This window comes from Penicillium vulpinum (genome assembly GCF_028829585.1).
Source record: "Penicillium vulpinum strain IBT 29486 chromosome Unknown utg000004l_segment0_segment0, whole genome shotgun sequence".
NCBI lineage: Eukaryota > Fungi > Ascomycota > Eurotiomycetes > Eurotiales > Aspergillaceae > Penicillium > Penicillium vulpinum.
Window position 1 is genome coordinate 4,119,867 of NW_026643244.1, and position 23,757 is coordinate 4,143,623.

General features: G+C 47.2%; 8 protein-coding genes across 8 annotated transcripts; 6 read left to right on the forward strand and 2 right to left on the reverse strand.

Moving 5' to 3' along the window:
• Positions 1-2,344: 2,344 nt before the first annotated feature.
• On the forward strand, positions 2,345-5,782 carry N7479_010068 (uncharacterized protein; the record flags this gene model as incomplete). The annotated part of the gene is made up of 2 exons (XM_057257761.1): positions 2,345-2,946; positions 3,010-5,782. 2 exons carry the CDS (start codon positions 2,345-2,347, stop codon positions 5,780-5,782), a joined length of 3,375 nt encoding a protein of 1,124 aa, XP_057105219.1.
• A 1,318-nt stretch (positions 5,783-7,100) lies between these two features.
• On the forward strand, positions 7,101-8,694 carry N7479_010069 (phosphatidylinositol-3-phosphate-binding ubiquitin-protein ligase; the record flags this gene model as incomplete). The annotated part of the gene is made up of 2 exons (XM_057257762.1): positions 7,101-8,078; positions 8,137-8,694. The coding sequence occupies 2 exons, from the start codon at positions 7,101-7,103 to the stop codon at positions 8,692-8,694; spliced, it is 1,536 nt and encodes a 511-aa protein (XP_057105220.1).
• A 730-nt stretch (positions 8,695-9,424) lies between these two features.
• On the forward strand, positions 9,425-12,142 carry N7479_010070 (putative C6 transcription factor (War1); the record flags this gene model as incomplete). Its single annotated transcript, XM_057257763.1, has 3 exons — positions 9,425-10,650; positions 10,705-10,988; positions 11,040-12,142. The coding sequence occupies 3 exons, from the start codon at positions 9,425-9,427 to the stop codon at positions 12,140-12,142; spliced, it is 2,613 nt and encodes an 870-aa protein (XP_057105221.1).
• Positions 12,143-12,712: 570 nt separating this feature from the next.
• On the forward strand, positions 12,713-13,957 carry N7479_010071 (uncharacterized protein; the record flags this gene model as incomplete). The annotated part of the gene is made up of 1 exon (XM_057257764.1): positions 12,713-13,957. The coding sequence occupies one exon, from the start codon at positions 12,713-12,715 to the stop codon at positions 13,955-13,957; it is 1,245 nt and encodes a 414-aa protein (XP_057105222.1).
• A 1,171-nt stretch (positions 13,958-15,128) lies between these two features.
• N7479_010072 (flavin-containing monooxygenase) lies at positions 15,129-17,041 on the reverse strand (the record flags this gene model as incomplete). Its single annotated transcript, XM_057257765.1, has 4 exons — positions 15,129-15,980; positions 16,050-16,270; positions 16,320-16,477; positions 16,527-17,041. The coding sequence occupies 4 exons, from the start codon at positions 17,039-17,041 to the stop codon at positions 15,129-15,131; spliced, it is 1,746 nt and encodes a 581-aa protein (XP_057105223.1).
• A 347-nt stretch (positions 17,042-17,388) lies between these two features.
• On the reverse strand, positions 17,389-19,403 carry N7479_010073 (fungal specific transcription factor domain-containing protein; the record flags this gene model as incomplete). Its single annotated transcript, XM_057257766.1, has 3 exons — positions 17,389-18,432; positions 18,492-19,185; positions 19,354-19,403. The coding sequence occupies 3 exons, from the start codon at positions 19,401-19,403 to the stop codon at positions 17,389-17,391; spliced, it is 1,788 nt and encodes a 595-aa protein (XP_057105224.1).
• A 216-nt stretch (positions 19,404-19,619) lies between these two features.
• On the forward strand, positions 19,620-20,794 carry N7479_010074 (MBL fold metallo-hydrolase; the record flags this gene model as incomplete). Its single annotated transcript, XM_057257767.1, has 3 exons — positions 19,620-19,969; positions 20,023-20,163; positions 20,218-20,794. The coding sequence occupies 3 exons, from the start codon at positions 19,620-19,622 to the stop codon at positions 20,792-20,794; spliced, it is 1,068 nt and encodes a 355-aa protein (XP_057105225.1).
• Positions 20,795-21,998: 1,204 nt separating this feature from the next.
• Positions 21,999-23,418, forward strand: N7479_010075 (uncharacterized protein; the record flags this gene model as incomplete). Its single annotated transcript, XM_057257768.1, has 12 exons — positions 21,999-22,085; positions 22,146-22,209; positions 22,282-22,376; positions 22,438-22,518; positions 22,586-22,625; positions 22,680-22,750; positions 22,806-22,898; positions 22,954-22,960; positions 23,020-23,048; positions 23,100-23,204; positions 23,265-23,352; positions 23,402-23,418. The coding sequence occupies 12 exons, from the start codon at positions 21,999-22,001 to the stop codon at positions 23,416-23,418; spliced, it is 777 nt and encodes a 258-aa protein (XP_057105226.1).
• Between the last annotated feature and the right edge of the window lie 339 nt (positions 23,419-23,757).

Consider the following 23,757-nt stretch of genomic DNA (forward strand, 5'->3'; position numbering starts at 1 on the left):
TTCATATCAATTTTCTTAACGGTAAAATTAGCTTAAGAAGAAACAACAAGACAAAATCTCATAAAGTTTGGTCTTATCCATCTATTAATAATATTAATTCTAAATAACTAGTTATATGATATAACACTTTGAAAAAAACAATAGATAAATATTCAGTATGAAAAGTTTGACTACTCTCCTGCTTCAAGTATACTTGAAATTTGTTATTAAGGTTGATACTAGGTAAATTTCACTTCATTTGTATAATATATATCCTTCTATAGTACCCCTAGCTATGTAATTTGAGGGTTAACCAAATCGATGTTTTATGCTTATGTTGTGCCTATATATTTTTTTTGTATGGATTTGATATACAAAAGATACCTAGTCTTAGAATTCACCATCAGGTCCACCTACACTGGGTAGGTGTTGGTGGGATTGACACGCTTACTGACTAGTAGATAAGACTGCAAATCATGAGGCAATAATGTTTAATTATAGAACTGCTGAGTATCACGAGAAAAGGTGAGGATATTACAACTGTAAGAGTCCGTAGGAGAGCATATTACCGTCAGAGATATTGGTAGTAGACTGGTTGAAGCTAGTCAGGTTCGTTGTAACCATATCTATACTGAGTCCAGAACAAAAGCCGAGTCCTCATCTATACCGTGAGCTCTAGTATTCGTCACCGTCGTCTCATGATCGCGGTATAGAATCGCTGAGCTGCGACAGTGACAGAGACAGACACATAGAGACAGTCAAGGTTATATCCTCACATAGCAGCCTGGCTAGACATGAAAACAAGATACTAGTGCTAGTTAGGAAAAATGTCAGATCTAGAGTGAAAGGCTGAACATCTTGATTTGTTCAGGGCAGCAATAACGAATATCTAAAGTGAGCAACGTAGGAATGTTGTTTGCATCGGCACAATTTGTTAAGGAAGGAATAAGCGAGGAGTTTGCGGCTTTTGGCTGACGGAACTGGGTTAGTTCAGGTTAGATTGGGATGAAAATGAGAGCTAAACGAGGAACTTTTTCATTGTGGCGTTAAGCTTTTGGTTAGTATTTTCACGTCGATCAGGGAGTGAAACATTATTGGGTTATGCTGTACCTGTACGGAGTATAGCCCTACACATCAGATATTTCACGACTCAGTATACTTCCAACTTTCTAGATCTATATGGATTGAGTATCCTGAGATGACTTCAGTAGCGACTGGAAACTGAACACCAATCTCCATAGCTATATATGAGGGCCTGAAGCCACCGCCCTTGTCTATTAGAAGCCTCCATCGCTAAGCCCAAGTGGGGTTAGACAGCTAAGGATATTGGACCCTGAAAATTTTGCCATTATCTGCACCTTTGTGGTCATTCAATTGATCCTGTTCAATTGGCTAGATGAAATATCAGCCAGGCTCATCCCCAACCCATGTTATTCACCACCCGAGACAATATCAACATAGAGTAACCTTCCAAACTCATAGTTCCACCGCATAGCCGATAATAGGTCTTGCCGGATGTCGATCGGCATAAATGAAGGCTTGATCTTCGGCATGATCACCGATCAGTAAGTGAGACAAGAGACAGCCCACCTTGAGCGATTATTTAGGGTCGGCTGAGACATATGAGGGTGACCGGATCTGAAACACATGATAAAATTATAAAGGCATCAAGGCATGTCTTCTGCCTCGTAATTGAAGACGATATTCTCTGGGTATGATAACCAAAGCGTAGTAAATTTATGTAAAGACTCGGGGTCTCATTTATTTTTAGGAGGTTCAGCTTCAGCCCACAGACACCGTGGGTGCAATTACGATAGGATTGGAAATACTAGTCCTAAAAAAAGAGTCTTTTTTTTTCTATTTTCTATTTGTATTTAGTTCATGATCCTACTCTGCTCTAAAAGGGTAAAAAAAGTGTATATGGCCGCCTATTATTAGCATAAGTCGAGTAGTCAGCCATCAAACTCCACCAGGGCCAGACCAAACAAGGCGCAGCAACAACAACAGACCAACCCACTGCGAAAATTAAGTCGTTTTTTTTTCCACTTTGTGTGTCGCTCTGACTTTGAAGTTCGATCCCTTCTCCCGAGATGTGCCGCGTTTGACAGCTTAGCGGCCAACTTGCAACATACACAGACTTCCGTATCTCCAGGCACCGGCCTAACTTCGAACCCAACCTCATCACGCGAGCCTCCAGAATCCTTGGTCCATTCCCTGCAGTGAGATTCCTCTCAATCTGAAGTAACTATCAACCCTGGAAAGGGGTGTGCACGGTGGACGAGAACCCGACACCGACCCATTGTCAACACAACGTGGATTCGATCATCTACGCCGGGGGTTGACCTCCCCGAGGAGGTCATCCCGGATGCCCGAAGCAGACATGTACGACTCGATAGAGATCGAGCTGGACGATTCCTTATTTTCTCCTCGACGGAGAGAAACCGGGTTGCCGCGACGTAGTGAAATACACGTTTCGCAAGGTCGGCTCTGGTGCGACACTTCGAAACGCCAACGAGCAGAACTATGGAGTCCCGTGTGGTGGATTGCATTGATCTGCCTAGTAAGCTTTGCATCGCCAGCTGCTGCTGTTCTATTGGACTTTGAAAATTGTCTATCGAAAACCGTCCTCGAGTCCGATCCTCTACAACTTCAATTCGTTCCTACCAACGTGTCCGTCACATTCAACCTTACCAATCCTCTACACCCGCTCGCTGTCACGGTATATGGAAATGTGTCTGGAACCGTGTCTCGAACCGCAAATTACCCGGCGCCGGATTCCCTCGTCTGGAGAGATCCCGATTGGACCGATGGGAAGATCGAGGATGTGAGCAGTAGCAACAACAGGTACAGCACGCTGATGACGGATTTCAATGTGCTCAGCTTCAATCCCTTTCACAACGCCTCTCGTTTCCGTGACTCACTCACGCAAGGTACCCTCCCTTTGGGTCCAGCCTTCGAATACAACATGTAAGCTATTGCTGGGAAAGAAAAATCTCTGTTCTTCTTAACTGACGCCATTCTCTTGTGTAGGAGCGATTTGTCGACATTACACGCTTTCTCTGTTCAACATGATATGCTTTCAACATACCGTTTCGGAACCATCGTACCGTTATTGACGATTCGCACTGGAGATGCATCCGCGGTTCAGCTCGCTTGTATTTCAGTCAAAGTCACACCGGACCTCGGTACACCTCTCAAAAATGCCATCGCTTATGTGCCTCTTGTCATTTTGATACTCGTGGGAATTGCGACCATCGCTGCCGCTATGTATAGCCCCTGGGGTACAACTGATTTGTTTCGGTGGACAAGCAACTACGGCCGTGATGAGGACGTTCTCCGGCTTGTCACTCCTGGGTTTGCGGATTGCCTGCAGTATCTTCAATTCGTGGTCTTGACGGGCTCGCTTTCGTTAGACTATCCAGGCTTCTTCCAGCCTGCAGTGAGCCAGGGAGCATGGTCGACTCTCATGTTCAACCAGAGTTTCATGAGCACTGAAATGGGTCGCGATCCAGTTGTCGATGGTATATATGCCATCAATGGAACTTATGGCCTCGACCGATTGAATCAGCTGGTTGGTATGGGCTCATCGCAGGATATCTGGCCTGGGATGATGATATGGGTGCTGGTAATTTTGGCCTCTGTGACGGTGCTGTTCCAGATCGCATTCGCGTTTCGATGGCTGTATCGTGAGTTGGCAAACAACACAGATCAGGATCTGCGTGCCAGAAACATGCCGTTTACCATGGGCAACCTCATTCGCATTGTCTTCAATTTCCTTCTCTTGCCAATCGTTTCCCTTTCGTTCTTCCAGCTGGTTCTTGCTCGTCAATCCGCTGCTTATTGTGTTACTTTGGCCGCCGTGGTACTTGTTATTCTCGCTTGCTTCTCCATCTGGGTGATCCGAGTGATTATTTCTACCCGGCCTAAGTCTCACCTTTTCGATGATCTTCCTACGGTGTTATTGTACGGGCCACTATATAATACTTACTGTGACGATGCAGCAGCCTTTGGTATCGTTCCGATTGTCTTAAACATCGCTCGCGGGATAGCTATTGGTGCTTTGCAGCCATCTGGCATCGCGCAGGTGGTAATGTTGGCCATTTGCGAAGTTGTCTCCGTCCTAACCCTGCTGGCTTTCCGACCTTTCTCAGGACCGACTCATATGAACCTGTACCACTGCATCTTCTCTATTGTGCGTTTCTTGACTGTCATCCTGAGCGTCATCTTTGTCCCGTCATTGACTGTTTCGGATTCGGCACGAGGCTGGATCGGATATTTGATTCTCGTGCTACACGCCGTGGTCCTTGTCTTCGGCTTCTTCCTTAACGCGATGCAAACATTGATTGAGGTTCTGGCAAGACTGGCTGGTGCGGGCGGTGCCACTCGTGGCGGTTTGACTAAGGTGCTTGGCATGCGCCAGCTCTCCAGGCGCACTCCGCGGCGTGATCTTACTCGACAAAGTATGGGATCGGAGGCTGCTATGCTCGGCCATGGTGACGACCGTATGTCTTCTCAGTTTGATGGATCGCGCCCGCGTAGTCTCTCTGGGAGCTCGGGTCTGCTTCTGAACCGTGCTACAGCTAGTGATGGCAGAGCCAGCGCTGCCTATGATTATGCGAGTTCGCAAGGGGGCACGCATAGTCGTGCCGCCAGTGGAGGATTCCCCACACCTACCTCAACCGCCTATCAAGGAGCCGGTTTCCCGAGCTCGCCTAGCAGCGGTACCATGATGGGGATGAACCCTCGTGATCCCTATTATCGACCGCCCCGTCCGGGACGTAAAAATCCACTGCTGGAGAAGGGGAAGAGCCCGTCAATGGGCTTCTTGAAATCAAAATCAAGCCGTCGAGCAGTTAATACGGAGGATGACTTGGGAGATGGCACCATGTCTGGCCGGGCCACACCCATTCCAGCATATCTAGCAGCACCGAAGGACGATATGGAGCTCGATACTCCACGGAAGCCAAAGGATTATGCTGTTCGTGAAGTTGATTTCTACTACGGTGTCCGCGGCCCACCACTGTCCCACAGCGGCACTCGAAAGTTGAAAACTGGCCCAGCCGATCCCACAGGCCCAGTGTCGTCTGCGACAGGCTGGTTCCGAAGCTTGCTCCAAGGGAAGACTAAGGACAATGCCAAAGGATTTGAGGTTGTCCGAAGTGCTCGTGCGCCTCCTCCAGGTCTATTCCCGCCAGGAGGCGACTATAATGAACAATATCAGGATGATCCGGGCACGCCAACCGCCAGCCACTCTCGGAATGTGTCTGCTGGAAATGATCCCCGTGAGGATCCAGATAATGACCATGACCCCGAGCGGTCAAGTGAGACACGGCCACCAGTACTGCCACAACTTAATACTTCGGTTGGCGGTGGCATTGAATTGTCCAGTCGAACGGGCTCTCAGTACACGCAAGCGCCCGGCGAACAAGACGCAGGCGGACCTGCGGCTGGCCTTCCAGTTGTGACCGAAACTCTGTCCCATGAATCTGAGGTAGGCAAGCACTCTGATAACTCTGAGCACTATCTCCAGCCCGCAGGCTCCACCACCGCGCGTCTGCCTTTCAGCGGGAATAGCTCGCCATCTCGTGAACGAGGCCTGTCTATGACCTCTACTTCAAGATCAAGGTCAAACGCCTCGAGCCAGCAGACGGGCCCTCGAGCGGAACGGCCCTCGAGTATGGGCTATGTCCCTCAACATCGCGCACACGAACAAATAACTGAAGCGAGCCCCGATGAGCCGTCGTTTACCGGTAGCTCAGCAGAACTTGTTAATGAAGCTGCACTGGGCGAGCACGAACGCTAGAAAAATGACAAAAGGCAGCTATCTATGTATTTTCAACCAGTATATTCCTTTTCCAGCTCGCCATCTACCTCTTTTTGTCTCTGTCTCTGTTTCTATCATGGATATTTCATCACTTATTTCCCACTTAGCGCTATTGATATCGTCACCACGTCTCCTCCCCGGAATATCTGGCGAATTGATGCCACTCTCACGAATTTCCTTGCTTTCTGTCCGTCCGTCTATTGCTTTGTGTCTCTACCTAAAATTGCTGCGATGGCGTTCTATCTCTGATCCCAGATACACCTAATGGGGAGCGAGCTCATTGGCTTTTTGTCGTCTTTCAGGCTGTCGCTCAATCTAGGCCACAGGACATTTGCTTTTTTGGAGGCCTTGTTTCTTTCTGTACCCGTGTCTTTTCGCTCTTCTTGTATTAATCTTAGGACACAATAGTACCGGGAGATCTTAATTAATGGGGACTGTTCATTAGTGCTTTTTCTTGGGGTGATATGAAGGTCACTCAGTGGTATGACTCGAAAGATGGATGTAACCAAAATTTTACGCATAGACATGTAAGCCATGTCCCATGTTGCATCGTCATGCATGGCTCCCTACTAGTGACAATCTCTTGCAAGAGTCCTGCGGCTATGCCTATGTACAGAAAGCCTCCTTAGTGTATGATATCTACACGCCGATGTGGGAATTTCTTTGCAGATATCTTAGAAGAACTGGTTGCTTTTATTATCCTTCGAATGCTGAGGCCCAGGTCAAAACACCGAGGGATTAAACAGAGTACTATAGACAAGAAACAACCGAGGCCGATGATACGCGGGCAGATCGGGCCGATACTGTCAATCGCCACCGCCCTCACCGCCCACCCCACGATAACAGCCGTATCTGGGCCAAACAGGCAATGTTCTTAACATCATTTCCTCTCTCTTATCTGTGAGTCAAAAGTTACTCTGCTGGGTTTTTTCTTCTCATCGTTTCATCTGCTGCTGGCATTGCCATCGTGTTGCTGGCATCTGATAGCATAGCCACGAGACTCTCAGCCTCATAAATCCGACCCAATCAGCCTTGGCTCTATGATAAGCGTCATCCTATCACTCCTTGATGTGATCTTCGGCAAAAAGCGTCAACGTCATTGAAGCTGAGCCCGAGATTGCACAAAAGGACTGTCTATCCTCTACATCTATATCATTGAACTTCCCCGCCATCCATTTCCCTCACCATCGCCACCTAGTTCATGAAGACTGTCACCCCAACGGCCGAGGGTCGATCTCGCTGCCTGTGGTGAACATAATCTCGCAGAGGATCCATATCAATCGAACCAGCAATAATAATGCCTGGATCAAGCACGGCGTCGTCCAGCCCGATCCAGTCCAGCCCCCAGCCGAGGGCGCGGGCAGGCACGAGACCGGGCGAAAGACCAGAGGTACATGGTACAATCCAATCTGGAAGCTACAGCAGCTATGAAGGAGTTAGCTCCAGGGCGAGAGCCTTTCCCATTCGTGCCGGGTCAGAACGTAAGAGACGACTGACCAGTACCGGCGAAGATGCGAGGTTACAATGGGAACGATCTGGGGGCACGGCTGGACCGGCCCGAAACAATGGGGGATCATCTAGAAGCATATTGCCGCATAGATCTGTTTCTATGGTACTGCCCTCGTCCCGCACCAGAAGTTCTATTTCTGCAGCACCTGGCTCCTCAATCGCAACAGCAATTGATATCTCTTCCTCTCCTCCAGGAACGCCTCGTTCTTCTACTTCTGGCGGGCAACTGCCGGGTCTTCCTCGACAGGAAGATCCAACACCATGGATTAATCAGCCCCGCTCGGCCACATCTCTTGACAATAACCCACCCCCACCATTTATGGATATTGCTCTCCCCAAGTGGCAGGCAGATTCGGAAGTATCAGAATGTCCGATCTGTGGCATAGTCTTCAACTTCTGGCACAGAAAGCATCATTGTCGAAAGTGTGGGAGAGTGGTATGTGCATCATGTTCCCCACATCGGATCACAATTCCCAGACAGTATATTGTCCGCCCTCCTGATTTTGTCGACCTCCTCCCTGATTCACCGCCAATGCCTTCCCATCCTCCACCGGTCGTTGATCTCACAAGCGAAGACCATGCCTCATCATCAACATCAACGACACTGAATCCTTATCTTGGTGGGGGCGAAGAAGTACGACTTTGCAATCCATGTGTGCCAGATCCAAACCCGAATCCCCCTGGCTACAATACCATGCGAGCACACGGCCACCGGCCCACCCATTCTCTTTCATCAAATATGGCTCACGCATATCATGCCTCATCAGTTAGTTCTCTCCTATCACTTTACCTAATCAAACAAGAACTAACATAAAAACGCACAGGGTCCGAGTCAGAACCCCGAAGCTCGCCAGGAGCGACGAACCATGGGTGCCAATGACCGACCACAGTACCTGAACGAACTGCACTCCCAACCCCGTCAAGTCCCGGTCACCAGCGTAGCCCGACCACGGCGTTCATTTTCTAGCCGTGACGGTATCTTGCCCCGTGGACCTGTGCTGGACGAGGGTGATTTTTGCCCCGTATGCCGACGCCAATTTCCTCCACTGGGCCCCGAGCAGCCTGTTGAGGCGCGCCAGGCGCACACCCGGGCGTGTATTGAAGGTTATTTGAGCCCGGCTGCCCTGCACCGGACATCATCCGCGCAACAGGGTCCTCCGCTGCCCCATCCTCCACCGGAAGCCCGCATGCTTCCATTTGTGGCCACGGAGAAGGACTGCATCGGTGAAGATGGCCAGGCAGCTGAGTGCACGATCTGTATGGAGGACTACGAGGTTGGGCAGGCCCTAGCCCGCCTTGAGTGTCTGTGCAAGTTTCACAAGCACTGTATTGTTGACTGGTTTGAGAGGAAAATGGAGTGCCCTGTCCACAAACTCTCCTAATATGGTGCATATTCACTTAGCGTGAATTTCAACGAGAAATCTTTGTTAGCTTAGCTTTTTGCTTTTCCTATGTTTTGGTTCACGGTGTCTGGGATTTGTGTTTTTGATATCCCGCTCAGCGCTCAGCGTATGGGTCTCCAAGGAGATCTCATTATCAATGAATCTAATTTAATCTCAATCTATAAATCAATGCATCATATGTAGATGTAGATGCCCAGGCTGATAATGTATGTACATACATAGGTAGTCTTAGTGGGTTGATTAGTCACGTGGACCCTAAAATATTAGTTAGAACTCAAAAATAAAAGAACTTCTCACTTCACTTTTAGCCCCAAATTGACGAACAAGTCAAACAGAACTAAGGGAATTTATAAGGGAGAGGTAAGCATTGCTTTTTTGTATTCCCCTTGCTTGACAGAACTCACCCCACTGAGGCATGTTGATCCTCCACATCGGTGATCGGTGTTTGCGATCACCGTTCTCCGTGTATCTCTCCCCAAACAACCACACGAGCTGTCAGCGATAACGCCACTAAAACAATGGCAAAAGCCAATATATCTACATACATACATATATTAACGGAAATTTGACACTAACTGTGTAATAGTGATCTGGTCCTGGAACCGGTATCATATGAATAGCCCCGCACTGCATGGAAATTGATCCGCAGCTGCAACACGTACGAGACGGGGACCCCCAACGGCCTTTTTACACTCCGACCCGACCGAAAATGAGCCCAGGTCCGGAGTACCCGGAGCCTCCATCCCATTCACCTTTAAACCCCTATCAAATCCGGGACATACATACTGATGGACATGGGCACGGCCATCGGCACGGGGAAACGCACCCGTCATTCGGGATGGGTCCAGACAGCAACCAGTCCCCAGATTCGCATGAGCTAGCAGGCGACGTGAAACGGCCGCGGGCGTGCGAACCCTGCCGACAGCTCAAAGTGCGGTGCGACCCAGACCCGGTGCACCCGGAAGGGTCATGCAAGCGGTGCGCAAAAGCGCGGCGGACATGTGTTGTGACCGCGCCGACGCGCAAGCGGCAGAAAAAGACCGACAGCCGGGTAGCGGAATTGGAGCGGAAGATCGATGCTCTGACAGCAACACTGCAGGCATCGCATTCGACTGGTGCGCTCTTCTCTGGCGGAGCGGGGCAGCAACCATCGCCGTCTAGGCTGCGCGATGATCAGGTGGCTAGTCGGATATGGACTGTTGGGGAGTCGAAGATGGCTGGGAGCAAGCGGCAGCACACAGGCGAAGTCAAGGATTCGCCTGGTGAGTTGCTGGCGCCACGGTATTCGCGGCCGGGTAGTCCGTCTGCAGAGCAGATTCCCAGCCATGCGTCGAAGCATTGGCGTAGACCTCTTGCTGGTGACTCTACGCTGCCGCCTCCGAAACATGAGGCTGATAATGAGTTTGCTGATATGATCGATCGGGGGATTATAGATTATAAGACTGCCAGCGCGGCGTTTGAGCGATATATCCATCAAATGGCACCAGAGATGCCTTTTGTGGTTTTCCCGCCGGGAACTTCGATGGGCGAGGTTCGGCGCAATAAACCTTATTTATTTCTCGCCATCATTGCCGTTGCCATTAGTGTCTTCAACCCCGATGCACAGTTAATCCTTATGAATGAGACATATCGCCTGATCGCTGAGCATGTTGTTGTCAAAGGCCATAAGTCACTTGAGCTTGTTCAGACTATAATGGTTTCTTCTCTCTGGTATCAGCCACCAGATAACTTCGAGGAGCTCAAGGTCTATTCTTTGACCCACATGTGTGTGGTCATGGCAATGGAGATTGGATTGAACCGTCGCGTCTCTGAAAACAGACGGGCCTATAGCATGATTCGCGAGCTGGTGACGAAAAAGCCGGCAGGTCCGCCATTTGATCCAGAGGGTCCGGAAGCAAGGCGGACTTGGGTTGGCTGTTATTACTTATCTGTCCAGTGAGTTTTGATCGGGGTTTTCTGATGTGTGAACAAACAGCTAACATTTGACAGGGTATCAGCGGCTTTGAGGAGAGTACAACTGGTCAGCTGGCAGCCGTACATGGATGAGTGCCTTGATATTCTAGAAAATCACCCAGACTGCTTACCCTCTGACCGGAAACTGAAATGGTGGGCAAAGCTGGGATTGATAATGGAGGATGCTGGACATCACTTTTCTGCAGATGATCCCGAACCCATTGCCACCTTTGCAGATAGTAAGCTGTGGTATAATATTAAGGTGTTTGAGGGTCGATTAGCACAGTGGAGAAAGGAGATCCCGCGGGATGTTTACACTGGTAAGTCCTGGTCTTGAGATTTGTCTTTAACGTCTGCTCACATTCTTCTAGGGCCCATGGTTCACACAGAACTTGTCCTGAATCTCTTTGTGCACGGATCTGTGATGTGTGTGACCTACAAAACTGGCACCAACTCTCCATCTTATGATGATTTGCACAACCCATCAATTGCAGCGGTGACCGAAGCGTTGACTTCGGCCATCCGCTGCATCCACCAGAGTGTGGATGCTATCTGCGCCATTGATATTGACCGACTTATATCCCTACCTACGACGACAATAGCGCGGACAACGTACCCCGTGGTCAGTTTGATAAAAATATACTCATTGTTCATGTCGCCAGACACTCGAATCGGGCAGATTCTCGACGTGCAGAGTCTCAAACTCGATTATTATCTGGATAAAGTCATCGCGCATTACCGCACGGCCGCCGCGCGTGATGGTGGCCGTGCAGCAGCGAAATTTGGAAACATAATGGTCCTGTTGCGCAATTGGTTTTTGAAAAAACGCGACCAGGGAGATCATGGCCGGGAATTAAAAGAGGCTTTTTCAAATGATCAGAAACCCTCTGGTCACCGGCAGAAACATCAGAACCATGATACCCCGAACACGCCATCTACCGATCCAAGAACGCAGATGGCATCGGGCATGACACCCCTCCATTTCCTAAGTGAAGTAGCCATGGGTGATCCAGCACACCGAGTTAACAATCCAAACTCTCAACGCCCAGGCTCAGTAGCCGGGCAATCATATTCCTCAAACCACAGTACAAGCTCAACAGTCAACCCGATGACAACGCCAGGCCCATCCACTTTCGGGCCAGATCCACCCCAAACCAGCTGGTCATCTGGGGCATCATACCCAATCACTCTCCCGACCTCGGACTCGAACCACATCGAGACGAGGGGTTACTACCAACCCTATTCATCCGCTGAACTCACACATAACTATCCAGATCTACCGTCGAGTTCCGCACAGACTCAGGGATACCCGGACATGTCCACCGTGACTGGGATACAGCTTGCCCCTCCGATGGGAATGGCCCCGGAGATAGGCATAGACCCCAATTTCGGTGATCCGTGGTTTACATTAGGGAATATTATGGATGAAGGACTGTTCACGTTCCCGATTTCTTTTGATGGAAATTTATTCTAGCCCGAGTCTGGTTTGCGTTCCAGTTGTGGTGTTCTGTATTCTCCTTTATTGTTATGTTTATTATACCCGTTGCTGTTTCAAATGTATGATATCAATTTCACTCACAATCTCGTAACATGTATTATTCTCGAAAAATAGAGCAACTGGAAGGAAGCTATATCTGTTGTGCTTTTTCGCATCACTATGTCGCTCTTATAGGGCTCGGGCAAAGAATCGAATCATCACGGATGTTTGATCTTAAATATGGGCGAGGGATATACAGTCCACGTACCTTCCCGATTGGGTTGCCTCATACATTCCCTGGTCAATGTCACCCAACACCAACCTTTAAAAAGGAATGAAATGACCAATCTTCACAACCAATCTTGGAATTTGATATTCAACTTAATGAATTCACACAATGATAGTCTCGGAGAATCCCATTCTCCGCGGCTCCGTAGGTACACACAGCTTCGCGGCAACCCAGATCCACTATACACCTCCCGTCTCAAACCAGCGCAATAATATCCGCAAAGGAAATATCCTCTGCTTGTGGCTTTCAGTCACTAATTTAAACCGCTGCCAGTCAAAATGACCCGTCATGACTCCAACCACGTCGCTAGCATCATGCTCTCGTGGCACTCACTCGAACTCATCTCATGTACCAACCTACAGACCCTATGGGCCGGTTACGGGCAAATATGTGCTATCACAGTGCGTGCCACAACGAACAAAGCAGCCGAACATCTCAGTAAGCTATGTGGGGTGGAACCAGGTCGTGTGGGGACAACGTATCCCCTCATCCTAAAGCTTATCTCACCGCCCCGAAAAAGCACCAGCACTGCAGATGAGGGCCATCTACGAAAGATGCTAAGCTATGAGGTAGAGCAATACTTCTATAGTGAAGTAGTTCCGCAATTGGGCTCCGACATAGCCATAGCAAAATGCGTTGCCTCGACGCGCGACATGGGCAACGCGACAGGCTCATCAGAACTCAAAGGACTTATGGCTACGATCATGATCGATCTGCGTCCTGAATTCCCCGTCGCGGGTGAGAAAAGGGGTGCACTAAACGGCACACAAGTGCGCGCAGCGCTAGATTGGCTAGCTAGCTTCCATGGCCGCTCACGGGGACTGTTGCCAGCTAGTCTTGACGAATACGTGCTGCCGCCGCTTGAAGAAAGCAGTAGAAGACAGAGTTCAGAAAAGGATATTTGCACCGGGCTGTGGCTCAACGGGGGATATACGTACCTTGCGACGCGACGTAAAGAGTATGCATCTCTTGCGCAGGACACAGACTCGGAGTGGTCAGATGTGCTGTGCCGGATTTCGGAAGAGTGTTTATTATCTGTAGCGGAGATGGTTGCATTGTTCTTGACGCCCTGTGGGAGGGCGACTGAGTCGTATATTCATGGCGATGTCAAGTCGGAGAATCTCTTCACGACGACTGATGGAGACAAGGTGGCGTTCTTTGATTTCCAGTACGTCGGGCTCGGTCTGGGAGTCTGTGACCTCGCCAAATTGTTTACCTGTTCGGTTCCTTTGCATATGCTGATTGATGGTGATGAGAATTTGCCTGAGAAGCTGTCTATGTGTGATGGCGAGAGGGGACTGTTAGAGCGGTATCGCACAACCCTCCAGGACGAGGATTCAGAACTGTACGAATGGGAAACGTTCAAACGACACTGGGAGACGGCTTTGGTTGACTGGTGTAGATTCCAGGCTTCGTGGGGCTTTTGGGGAAACACAGAGTGGCTCGAGGCCCGTGTAAGATCAATCTTGACTGACCAAGAGTGGAGAGATTGGTTGTATCAGAATATCCGCAGTCGGTTATAGGATCTAGAATCACGAGTAATGGAGGGAGAAAAGAAAAGAAATAGACTGTTGCTAGTATATTTTCAATTACGGCTTTTGAATAGTGCGCACAAAGATTGCCTCGCCTCGAAGGCTGGAACCACGAGCACAGCAAAGCTGATGTTTCATCCTCACTTCAACCAGTAACTGAAAGACAAAACCGAGGACCTCCCATTAACTTTCTCAATAAAATCACTACAAATCATCTTTTAAAACCGGGCTATACCAATCCACAATCCCATAAGTGATCGCACGGTGAACCATAGAGCCCTCTTTATCCGCACCATGCCAATGAGTAGTACCGGGGGGACACCAAATGATATCCCCAGCTTTGACTCTCCGAGGCTCTTGTCCCTTATCACACACCCATCCCGATCCCGTAGTTATCTCCAGGAGTTGGCCTTTCGCATGGTGGTGCCAGTGTGTTCGAGCACATGGAGAAAATTGGACATCGAGGATTGAAATGTGCTCATCTTTGTATAGACGTCTAAGAGATATATCGCCCTCAAATGTCCCCATTGTTTCTTTTGCGAATGGAGATTCGATCGCTTCAGCTGTAATGATATTCATTCTGGGCGAGAAGGATTTTGTTGTAGTTCACTGGGCTGTGAAGTAGAAGTAGGAGAAGTTGAAGATATAGACTTGAGTTGACTGGAATATTTGGAAATTTACTTACCCCTCTCTTTTTATTTCTTTGGAATATATATTGGGTTGAGTTTTAAATTTGGCATTACCGTTCGGTACTCGGCAATAGCAGCTTCATCAGATTGACTTATACTGAAACTGACGACTACCGACTGGTGCGGCAGTCCAACATGATGGGACTTAGTAATTGGCTACTATTTCGATGATCAAGATTTTGATATTGCTCGTTCATGGTAGTCTATATGTCATTGAGCCCATGATGAGCTATGAATATCATGTAGTCTTCAAATTTCTATAGAACATCTCTGGATTGTTACTAAATTTCAATAGAAACATCCTGACTACAATACCTAAATAATGTGCATGCCAGCTATGCAAAATTAGTATATCTCCTTGTTTCAATTATTGAAAATCTTTTAATTTACGATTTCAGACGCCATTCAGCATTTAGGTCTTTCAACATCATAAGGACTGAAAATTATTCTGGAATTAGAGGCAAATAAGTAAATTAACTGGGAAATAAAGCTTCTGAGAAGTCATCCAGCTGTTCCAAATACCACTTCGGGTTCTTCGCGCTCTCTCTGACAGAGAAGCCATTCCCGAGAAACTGGAAACGATTATCTAGACATTGGTATTCAAATTCATAATCTTCTGGACGGAATATCTCCATCATATGGAACCAGTGAATTCGACTCCCAGGATGCAAAGCCGTGATCGGACCATCCACTGTGCCATTTTTGTACCAGGAGCGACAATTGCCCGCCCAGATAGTCCGGGGAAGAAAGGTGTGCGTATGTTGAGTGAATTCCTGAACTGCTTCGGCGCGGACGGTGACCGATTTGATATTTTCGATTTGGCATTTCTTTAGCATCCGCACAATATACCTCGCAACCTGTTCTGCAATGCTGAGTACACTGCCGTGGCCGATCGGTGCATTTGGGCCCATGAAAACAAAGTAGTTGGGCATATCTGCAACCGCACAGGACATATAAGCAGCGGGAAGGTTTTTGGTCCAAATATCTTGCAAATTATGACCATTCTTCCCATGTATTGGGAAGCGCGGGCAAAATGAGACGTCGAATCCAGTTGCACAGATAATGGCATCTAATTCCACAAACTCCCCTGAAACGAGTACAATACCCCCGGGTAGAATTTTACGGATGCCTTCCGTGACTACTCTCACGTTGGACTCACTGAGAGATTCGAGGTATCCCGGGCCCGGGGTGAGTCTTCGACAACCAGCAGGGAAGGTAGTTGGGATAACTGCGCGAATAAGGTCTGGGTCATCTTTGAGAACACCTTTCATGTGAGTTACAAGATTCTGCTGGAGCTGATCGGCAAGTCCGTCGTTGTTCACCATCTGTATCAGATTAGCGATTCATATTCTGTCCGCAGGTAGAATAAAAGCATGGCTATATGTGAAACCTACGGTTCTGAAGCGAGCATTGACCTGCTCCTCTGTGGCCTTGATAAAAGACCGATAATACTCCCAGTCCCCCGCGAATCGTTCTATCTGCTCTGGTGTGAATTTTTCGCCATCCATGCGGGCTGACTTCATGACCTCGGCGGATGCACCTTTTAGCATTCGCTCGGTTTGGGGCGGGGCAATCCAAGTTGGCGAGCGAATAAGATGTACAAGCTCCTCGACATCTAAATTTCAATTAGTTGGAAACGAAGGAAAAGTGTTGAGATGCTATACCCGGTTGGATTGCTGGCACAATCTGTACCCCCGAAGATCCATTTCCAATGACAGCAACTCGTTTGCCTTGATATTGAAAATCTTCTTTCCAAGCAGCGCTATGGACAAGATCTCCCTTGAAATCATTTAATCCTGGAATATCCGGCCATTTCCAATTACTGCACAAGAATTAGTTTGTCTCTGTACAAGATTAAAATGAGAACATACTTCAGAATCCCGGTAGTGTTCAGAATAAAGTCGCAATGATCATCTACCATTCCCGCTGTGACTAGATTCCTGATTTTCAAACTCCATCGGCTGGAAGCATCATCCCACCATGCGCCAACGATTTGATGTGAAAGCTTTATCTCGGGACGCATATTTTCCTCCTCGCAACAGCGAAGAATATACTCCTGGATCTCAGGTGCTTTGGCAGAGAACTGCGACCATCTCGCGTTTGGATTCCATGTAAACTGGTAGTTGTGCGATGGGTGGTCACATTGGCAGCCTGGGTAGCGGTTTTCGTACCAAGTTCCTCCGACTTCGGGGTTCTTTTCGTACACAACATGCTCATAATTTGACATTGTCTTCCGCAAAGCCCGTATCATATTCAATCCACTTATTCCAGCTCCGATTGTAACAATGCGGAGATGACGGGTAGTACCCAGAGGCTCTTCGAGAATAGCATACTCATCTTGGCTGTTGCTCCCAGCAGCTTGGGTGGTGTATGGTAGGGAGGTCATATTGTCCAGGAATACGGTAAGACTGAATATCATAGGTATCTTGTGTGTATTGTCTCTATATATATTATGTCGATTCTGCGGGATGACAGCATTGTTCGGTAGAGCATGTCATGAGTACCGAATGCCGATACATGCGGTTGGTGTTTTGTATTATGAGCCCTAGCATGTTTAATATGTTCTGGCATGCTTTCAGTCATATTTTACAACCTTTTTTGGGAGTCATTTCCATGTATCGTGGGTTAGTTTTTAATGGGTTGGCCTTTTGCTACAGTGTGGTTGAACAAATGCTATTTACACACATTACTTGGGCACATGTACTTTGTCAAAAATGATTTAATCAAGTAAGCCTAAAGTAAGATATTTTGTTCAAATTGAGGAATTTCGACATCAGAAAGCGCTAGCAAGAAATCATCCATTTGCACATTTCCAAAATCAAAGTTGAAAGGAAATTCCATGTGATCTGGTTCCTCTCCAGCTCTCTGCTCCTCTCCAGGCAACGAATCCATGGGCAGGTCAGCGCAAGCAGCAGCATCTTTAGTAATTTGAGCAACAGACTGAAGCAGATGCATACATGGGCTCATGGAAGAAGGAAACGGAAACAGTAGCCGTGATTCCACAGGACGAAATCGAGTCCAGAGTATAGCATCACGGCTTTCAGAGAATGCGGCATTGATCAATCCAAGAGAAGCCCTTGAGTTAAGCTCCTCGCTGGGTGTTGCCAAGATAGACCGCTGGACACGATCGATGTTGTTAATGACCAATTTGGTGCTTGGCGAGGTATGTGTCATCTCAACGAGTACGAGGCGTAGAATATCGAATTCCTCTCTGTACATTGCAGCATCTTCTGGAAATGCTAGAATAGCATGGATGAGAGGCACACTGGCTACCATACAGTACCAATTATTGATTGGAAGGAGAAAGGCGATCTCGCTTCGATAATATATCTCCTTGAAAAGCTGCAGCATGCAAGACGCGGCAACTATGGAAACCTTGAGAGATACCGACCCGAGACGCGCGCTCTCAGTCAAGCGATAAGATAGAATGATACAGGTGAAATACATTATGTGGAGTTCTGATGCAGCTCGTCGGTAAGGTGCACGGGTCTGACCGTCGAACTCATAGAGCCGTAGGCCTTGAGGGAGTTCATCAATCCATTGCTTCAGGTATTCGTCAATATTTGTTGTTTCTTCGAGTATTGAACGTTGATGTCGACCATATTGAGCATCAGAGATCTTTCCCAAGATAATGCAAATCTTTGTTCTTTGGAGAAATGCCTCGTTATCAGCATGAGGTACAGAGAAGTCCTGTAAAGTAGGTAGATTCACGTCGATCTCATGCAGGCGTATTGCTGGGGGTCGCCCGTAGCAAAGAGATTGTAGTTTATCTTGGTTCTGGAAAATAATCAGGCCACCCCGTTTAGATCAATGATATAGTTGGACAATGAACTCACGAAGAGATTCCACCAAATCCGTCGGCTCATCCCGGCTGCAGGTCTTCCTTGGTATGTCATCTCGCGGTGCAGGCCCATATTAAAGGCAAAACGTGTGGCCACACCAAGCCAGTGCCATGGACTATCAAGGCTAACGTTTGTCGGTGATTCAGCACTCCGGCAGGCAATTAGAGATAAAGCCTTCAAGGTAGTGAGGCTATCCTTCTCATAGTTTTTATTCACTAATGTCTTGACTTTGCCATAGAAAGATTCCGCGGTTGGGATGGATGCCAGCCGGGGATAACGATAGTGACTGCCAAGCATGCACAAGCATTGTATAAGCAGAGGGGAATCACGGTGTGTCATCACATCTAGCCGATCGACCACCGGCACCAATGGAAAGAAATTGGTAAAATAGACATCGAAAAAGGCATTGAGTATCGGCTCTGGAGCAAGGGTCAGAGCAGAATCCAGAGTGGGTGGATTCGGTTGTGGAGATACGACAGCTTCGGCCTCATTGATATCAGGGTGACATGTGTTGGAAAGAAAGGACTCCTTGGCAAGATAACCCAAAAATTTGTCGGGCGAGTCAGTTTGATGTTGGACAACATCAGCTTCACTCACTTCTGGCAACTCCGGTACGGGTACTCGTAGTACGGGAGTCGAGTTTGCCGGTTGGCGGTGTTGTCCCTCTTTGCGCAAGCCTCGACGTTTTCTGTTCCCAAAATTAGCTGCAGCTCATTCAAATTAGCGGCGCACTAACTGGCACGGCAGTTTTATCTTAAGGCAGTTCAGACATGGTCCGGGTTGTCGCTGCTGCAGGTCGCATTTGACCTAGCGGTATATTTAGCCGAGGCAACGGTTTGATCTTAAGATAACTTACCTTGCGTGCATGACATTGAACACACACCACACCTGCACGCCTTCGCACATACGTTTCTGGCATTGCATAAATCCAAGTTGAAGAAGCTGGGAATATTCATAATAACCTTGGAAGATCCGGGGGTTAGTACTCTCCACTCCATACCCCGCATTTCAGTACCCCAGATGATCAAACACTCTGCTCCGGCACTCGGTACTCAAGCATAGAATAACTCTCGAGTATTTATGTATCTCTTGAGGTGATTTTCTAATTCTCGACATCTAGTCATGTCGAACTCTAATTTCACTGTCCCGCCGGGCGAACAGAACGTCCAGGTTAGAATCATCGATTCTACTACCAGGATTGGCAAATTAGAGCTGGGATTTCTCATGGAACCTTCATTGGAGGGCATGGAACATATGCCTCTTCTTCCCTCCTGGTCATTCCTGATCGAGCATCCTTCGGGTCAAAGGGTTCTTTTCGATCTTGGAGTTCCGAAGGATTTACATTCGTTTGCGCCGATAGTATGTGGAACTCTTAAAGAACGGGGATGGGAAATCGATGTCAAGGAAGAGGTGATCGACACTCTCAATAAAAATGGCATCGCGGCAAATGAAATCTCCGCTATCATCTGGAGGTGAGTGTATTATTTGTTTACCCTGATAAGTTGCTAACCTTTTGCATTTGAAGCCACTGGCACTGGGACCATATTGGTGACCCATCACGATTTCCTTCATCTACCGAACTCATCGTTGGCCCTGGTTTCAAGGATGAGTTCCTTCCTGGCTATCCAGCGAAACCAGATGCTCCTGTACGCGAAAGTGACTTTGCGTGAGTCTTTAAATGGCGTTTCGCGCGGAATATATAATGCTAACCTTACGAAAGTGGACGTAATTTACGGGAAATGGACTTCTCAAACTCTGTCCAAGTTGGCGAGTTCCGAGCTATTGATTATTTCAAGGATGGTTCATTCTATATCATAGATAGTCCTGGTCACGCAGTCGGTCACCTTGGTGCATTGGCACGTACCACGACTAACCCCGACACATTTATTTTCATGGGAGGTGACCTCTGCCATCACAGTGGGGAAATCAGGCCCTCGAAGCATATGCACATTCCTCACGGTATCCGACCGAGCAGCATCACTGCTCCTATCACATTTCCATGTCCCGGGGACTCGGTATACGAGCAATTGCTAGTCCAACGGACTGGATCACTGGATAAGCCATTCTTCCGACCAGCCATGGGGCTAGATATTAAACAAGCGATTGATACAATCGAAAAAGCTCAGGTGGCTGACGCAGACAGCAATATCTGGTTTATATATGCTCACGATCCCAGCCTGTTGAAATGTGTGGATCTCTTTCCCTTGTCAGCTAATGCTTGGAAGGAGAATAACTGGCGGGAGAGAACACTGTGGACTTTCCTTGGAGACTTTGACATAGCCGCCAAGCAGATTTAGGTTGCTCCTCGTAGTGGTTGCTTATCTATCATTATATACTGCATTCCTGTTCGATGAATTAGTTTTCACTACAGGACGTGTTTATAGTTATCCAACCAACTATAACCTACACCTAGTACTCTAGTTTCTATAGAAGTCCCAACCGTTCTGCTTGTTTTTCTCTCTACTCTTTATTAAAATGGTGGTGTTTTCTACGAAAATCTATCAAATGGTGCTGGGTATTATATATACATGCGCTATATAATGGTTATGTAGGTCTACAGCAGTCTCCAACCGCCCATGCGCCATAACGATTTTTCCCATGGTGAATTTCAACCGCCTAGCTTACCGCTTATTATGTAGTAATCAGTTCATCAAAGTCATTTCTTACATATATTCCCGCCTTTCCTACATACCCCACTTTTCCAATATAATATGCCTCTATCAGCTATCAACATTGAGCCTCATAAAGATGAGATTTCGTCTCTCTTTTAGAATAGAAGTGCAGTATCAGCTAGGCCTTGACAAGTACTGCAGTACTATACTAGGACACTATTCCTATTCCTGGTTTGTTCCCGTATACTAGGGTATTTCGGTGGAGCCTATAGGAACTGCAAGTTAAGATCATAGTTCTCGATACTCCGTACTCCGTACGAGATAGTAATAGTACTCGGAATAGAATATGAAGAAGGCCGCTCTACTAATTCAGATAACACCTCTATAAGGTCCGTTAGCTATTGGAACAGGATCTAATCCCATTAGTCTCGCTAGTGATGATAGCCCCGAGGTGAAACTAAGCAAGTTATAAATGTGGATTTATTATGGAGTCTGTGGGGTAGTATTGAATTGTACCTATAGAATACGTATACATATAACAAATATTACTGCGGGCAAAATTCGTTATGGCGCATTGGCGGTTGGTAGTTAGGTCTTTTATGATACCCCTCCTAGGCCCATAGGTAGGTACTCCCGAACAATTGGTATAGAAATACAACCATTCTTCTTCTCTGCCGGACTAATAGACCGAGGTATCCATACCTCGGCTTTCTTTCATCAAGTTCGAGTAACCGTCTGCCGAGCGCCGTACACAGTGCGGAGACAACACGAATTGAACGACTGGGGTGATGGAGTAAGATAAATACATGTAAATGCCACAAGATTGATAAACTTGAATCATACAGTTTCCTCAAATTCAAAGTTAACATTACTAAAGCTATTTTACATCATGGTTGTTGCGATTGTAACAGGCGCTTCGAGGGGACTTGGTAGGGCCATTGCCCTTCAGCTAGCGGATGATGGGATGGATCTCGCAGTAAGTCTAACATTTTCCTTCCCTTAGATAATTTTTTCACGTTTTTAATTGTTCGAATAGATCAATGATATCCAAGCGCATCTTCCAGATTTGGAGTCACTAAAGGAAGAAATTGAGAAAAAAGGTATAGAACTATCTTACGGCTTTCCCCTTTTATGCCTATATTGAAAAAAAAAAAAAAATTAACTGATTATAGGGCGACGCGCCATTTGCGTTACGGGTGATGTCAGCAACGAGGAACAGGTTCAGAGCATGGTCAAGCAAACCGTTGACAGCTTTGGCGAGCTGAATGTTCGATGTCCTACTTTGCTACCTTCATAATTTTGAGATTCTAACTGGACATAATGAACAGGTAATGGTCGCTAATGCTGGTATAATGGTTACCAAAGGAGTATTGGATCTTACTCTAGCTGAGTGGGAGGGGGTTCAAAAGGTAGCTGTATCTGCAAACACTTTTTTGTATTACCCACCCTTTAATAACATTGGTTCTTGGTGACTAGGTCAATTCTACGGGTGCCTTTCTCTGCTACCGCGAAGCAGGTAAGCTGAAAGGAATACGCGCATCTCAGACAGAAGCTAACGCGTCCAAATTAGGCCGCCAGATGGTGGCTCAAGGGAAGGGAGGGAAGATCATTGGCGCATGCTCCATTGCTGGCTATCGCCCGGTATGCTACATCCTCAACCTCAACAAATGGAGGTCATTTGCTAATGAATATTCAGTCTGGAAATGCCCTAGCATATTCGACTAGTAAATGGGCCGTCAGAGGACTGACCCAAGCAGTTGCGCTTGATCTAGCTCAGTACAATATTAATGTATGCATGGCCCTCCGCACATACTTATTGATCTTTCAACTAACAACATTCACAGGTTAATGGTATGAGCATTCAGTATATCACTTAATAAATAGGTCAACTAACAAAGAGGCCATTATAGCATACTGTCCCGGACCAGTTGGTACCGCGGTAAGAAATATCAGAAAATTTGGACCAGGGAAACCCTAACGTTGACAATAGATGTGGGAAGCGGTCGATGAATGCCTTGCAAAGAGAGATAGCCTAGCCAAAGGAGAGGCATTTGAGAAGTCCGTCCAGGCCCGATCTGCCTTCAAACGTGCCTCGGTAAGTCATCTGTTCTTGACAACGGTAAGTCCTTCGATTTTAATTTTGAACTTGAAATAGACACCAGAAGATATCGCAAACCTCGTCTCGTTTTTAGCCAGCCCGAAGTCTAGAAACATTACCGGTCAATCCATGATCTGTGATGGCGGTAGGTTTCCACTGCCGTATACTGAGTTATTCTTTACTAATATTTCTAGGAATCACATTTTCTTAGTTGAACTAGTGATTTTAAGGTTAAATATTGGATGTCGTGACTTTCAGTATCGAGAATGCTCGTGATAGGAGAGAATCCTCAGTATATCAGTATATCCTTTTGTGAAATCTCTTCTCAGTAGGAATATAGAGTTTCGCAATGGCTATAGGTAGTCGGTAGAGTATTGATTTCGGTACTCGTAGATTTATAACCGAAATCTAGTTCTTTGATATTCTTTCTAGACGTTCAAATTATGTTTCAAAAAGGGGAAGGGTGTTCCGTTCCATCCAGCCTTCTATCTTCCTCTCATTTTCATTTTCACCCTGTTCGAGGATCGCTAAACCTATCTTTTTCCAACAT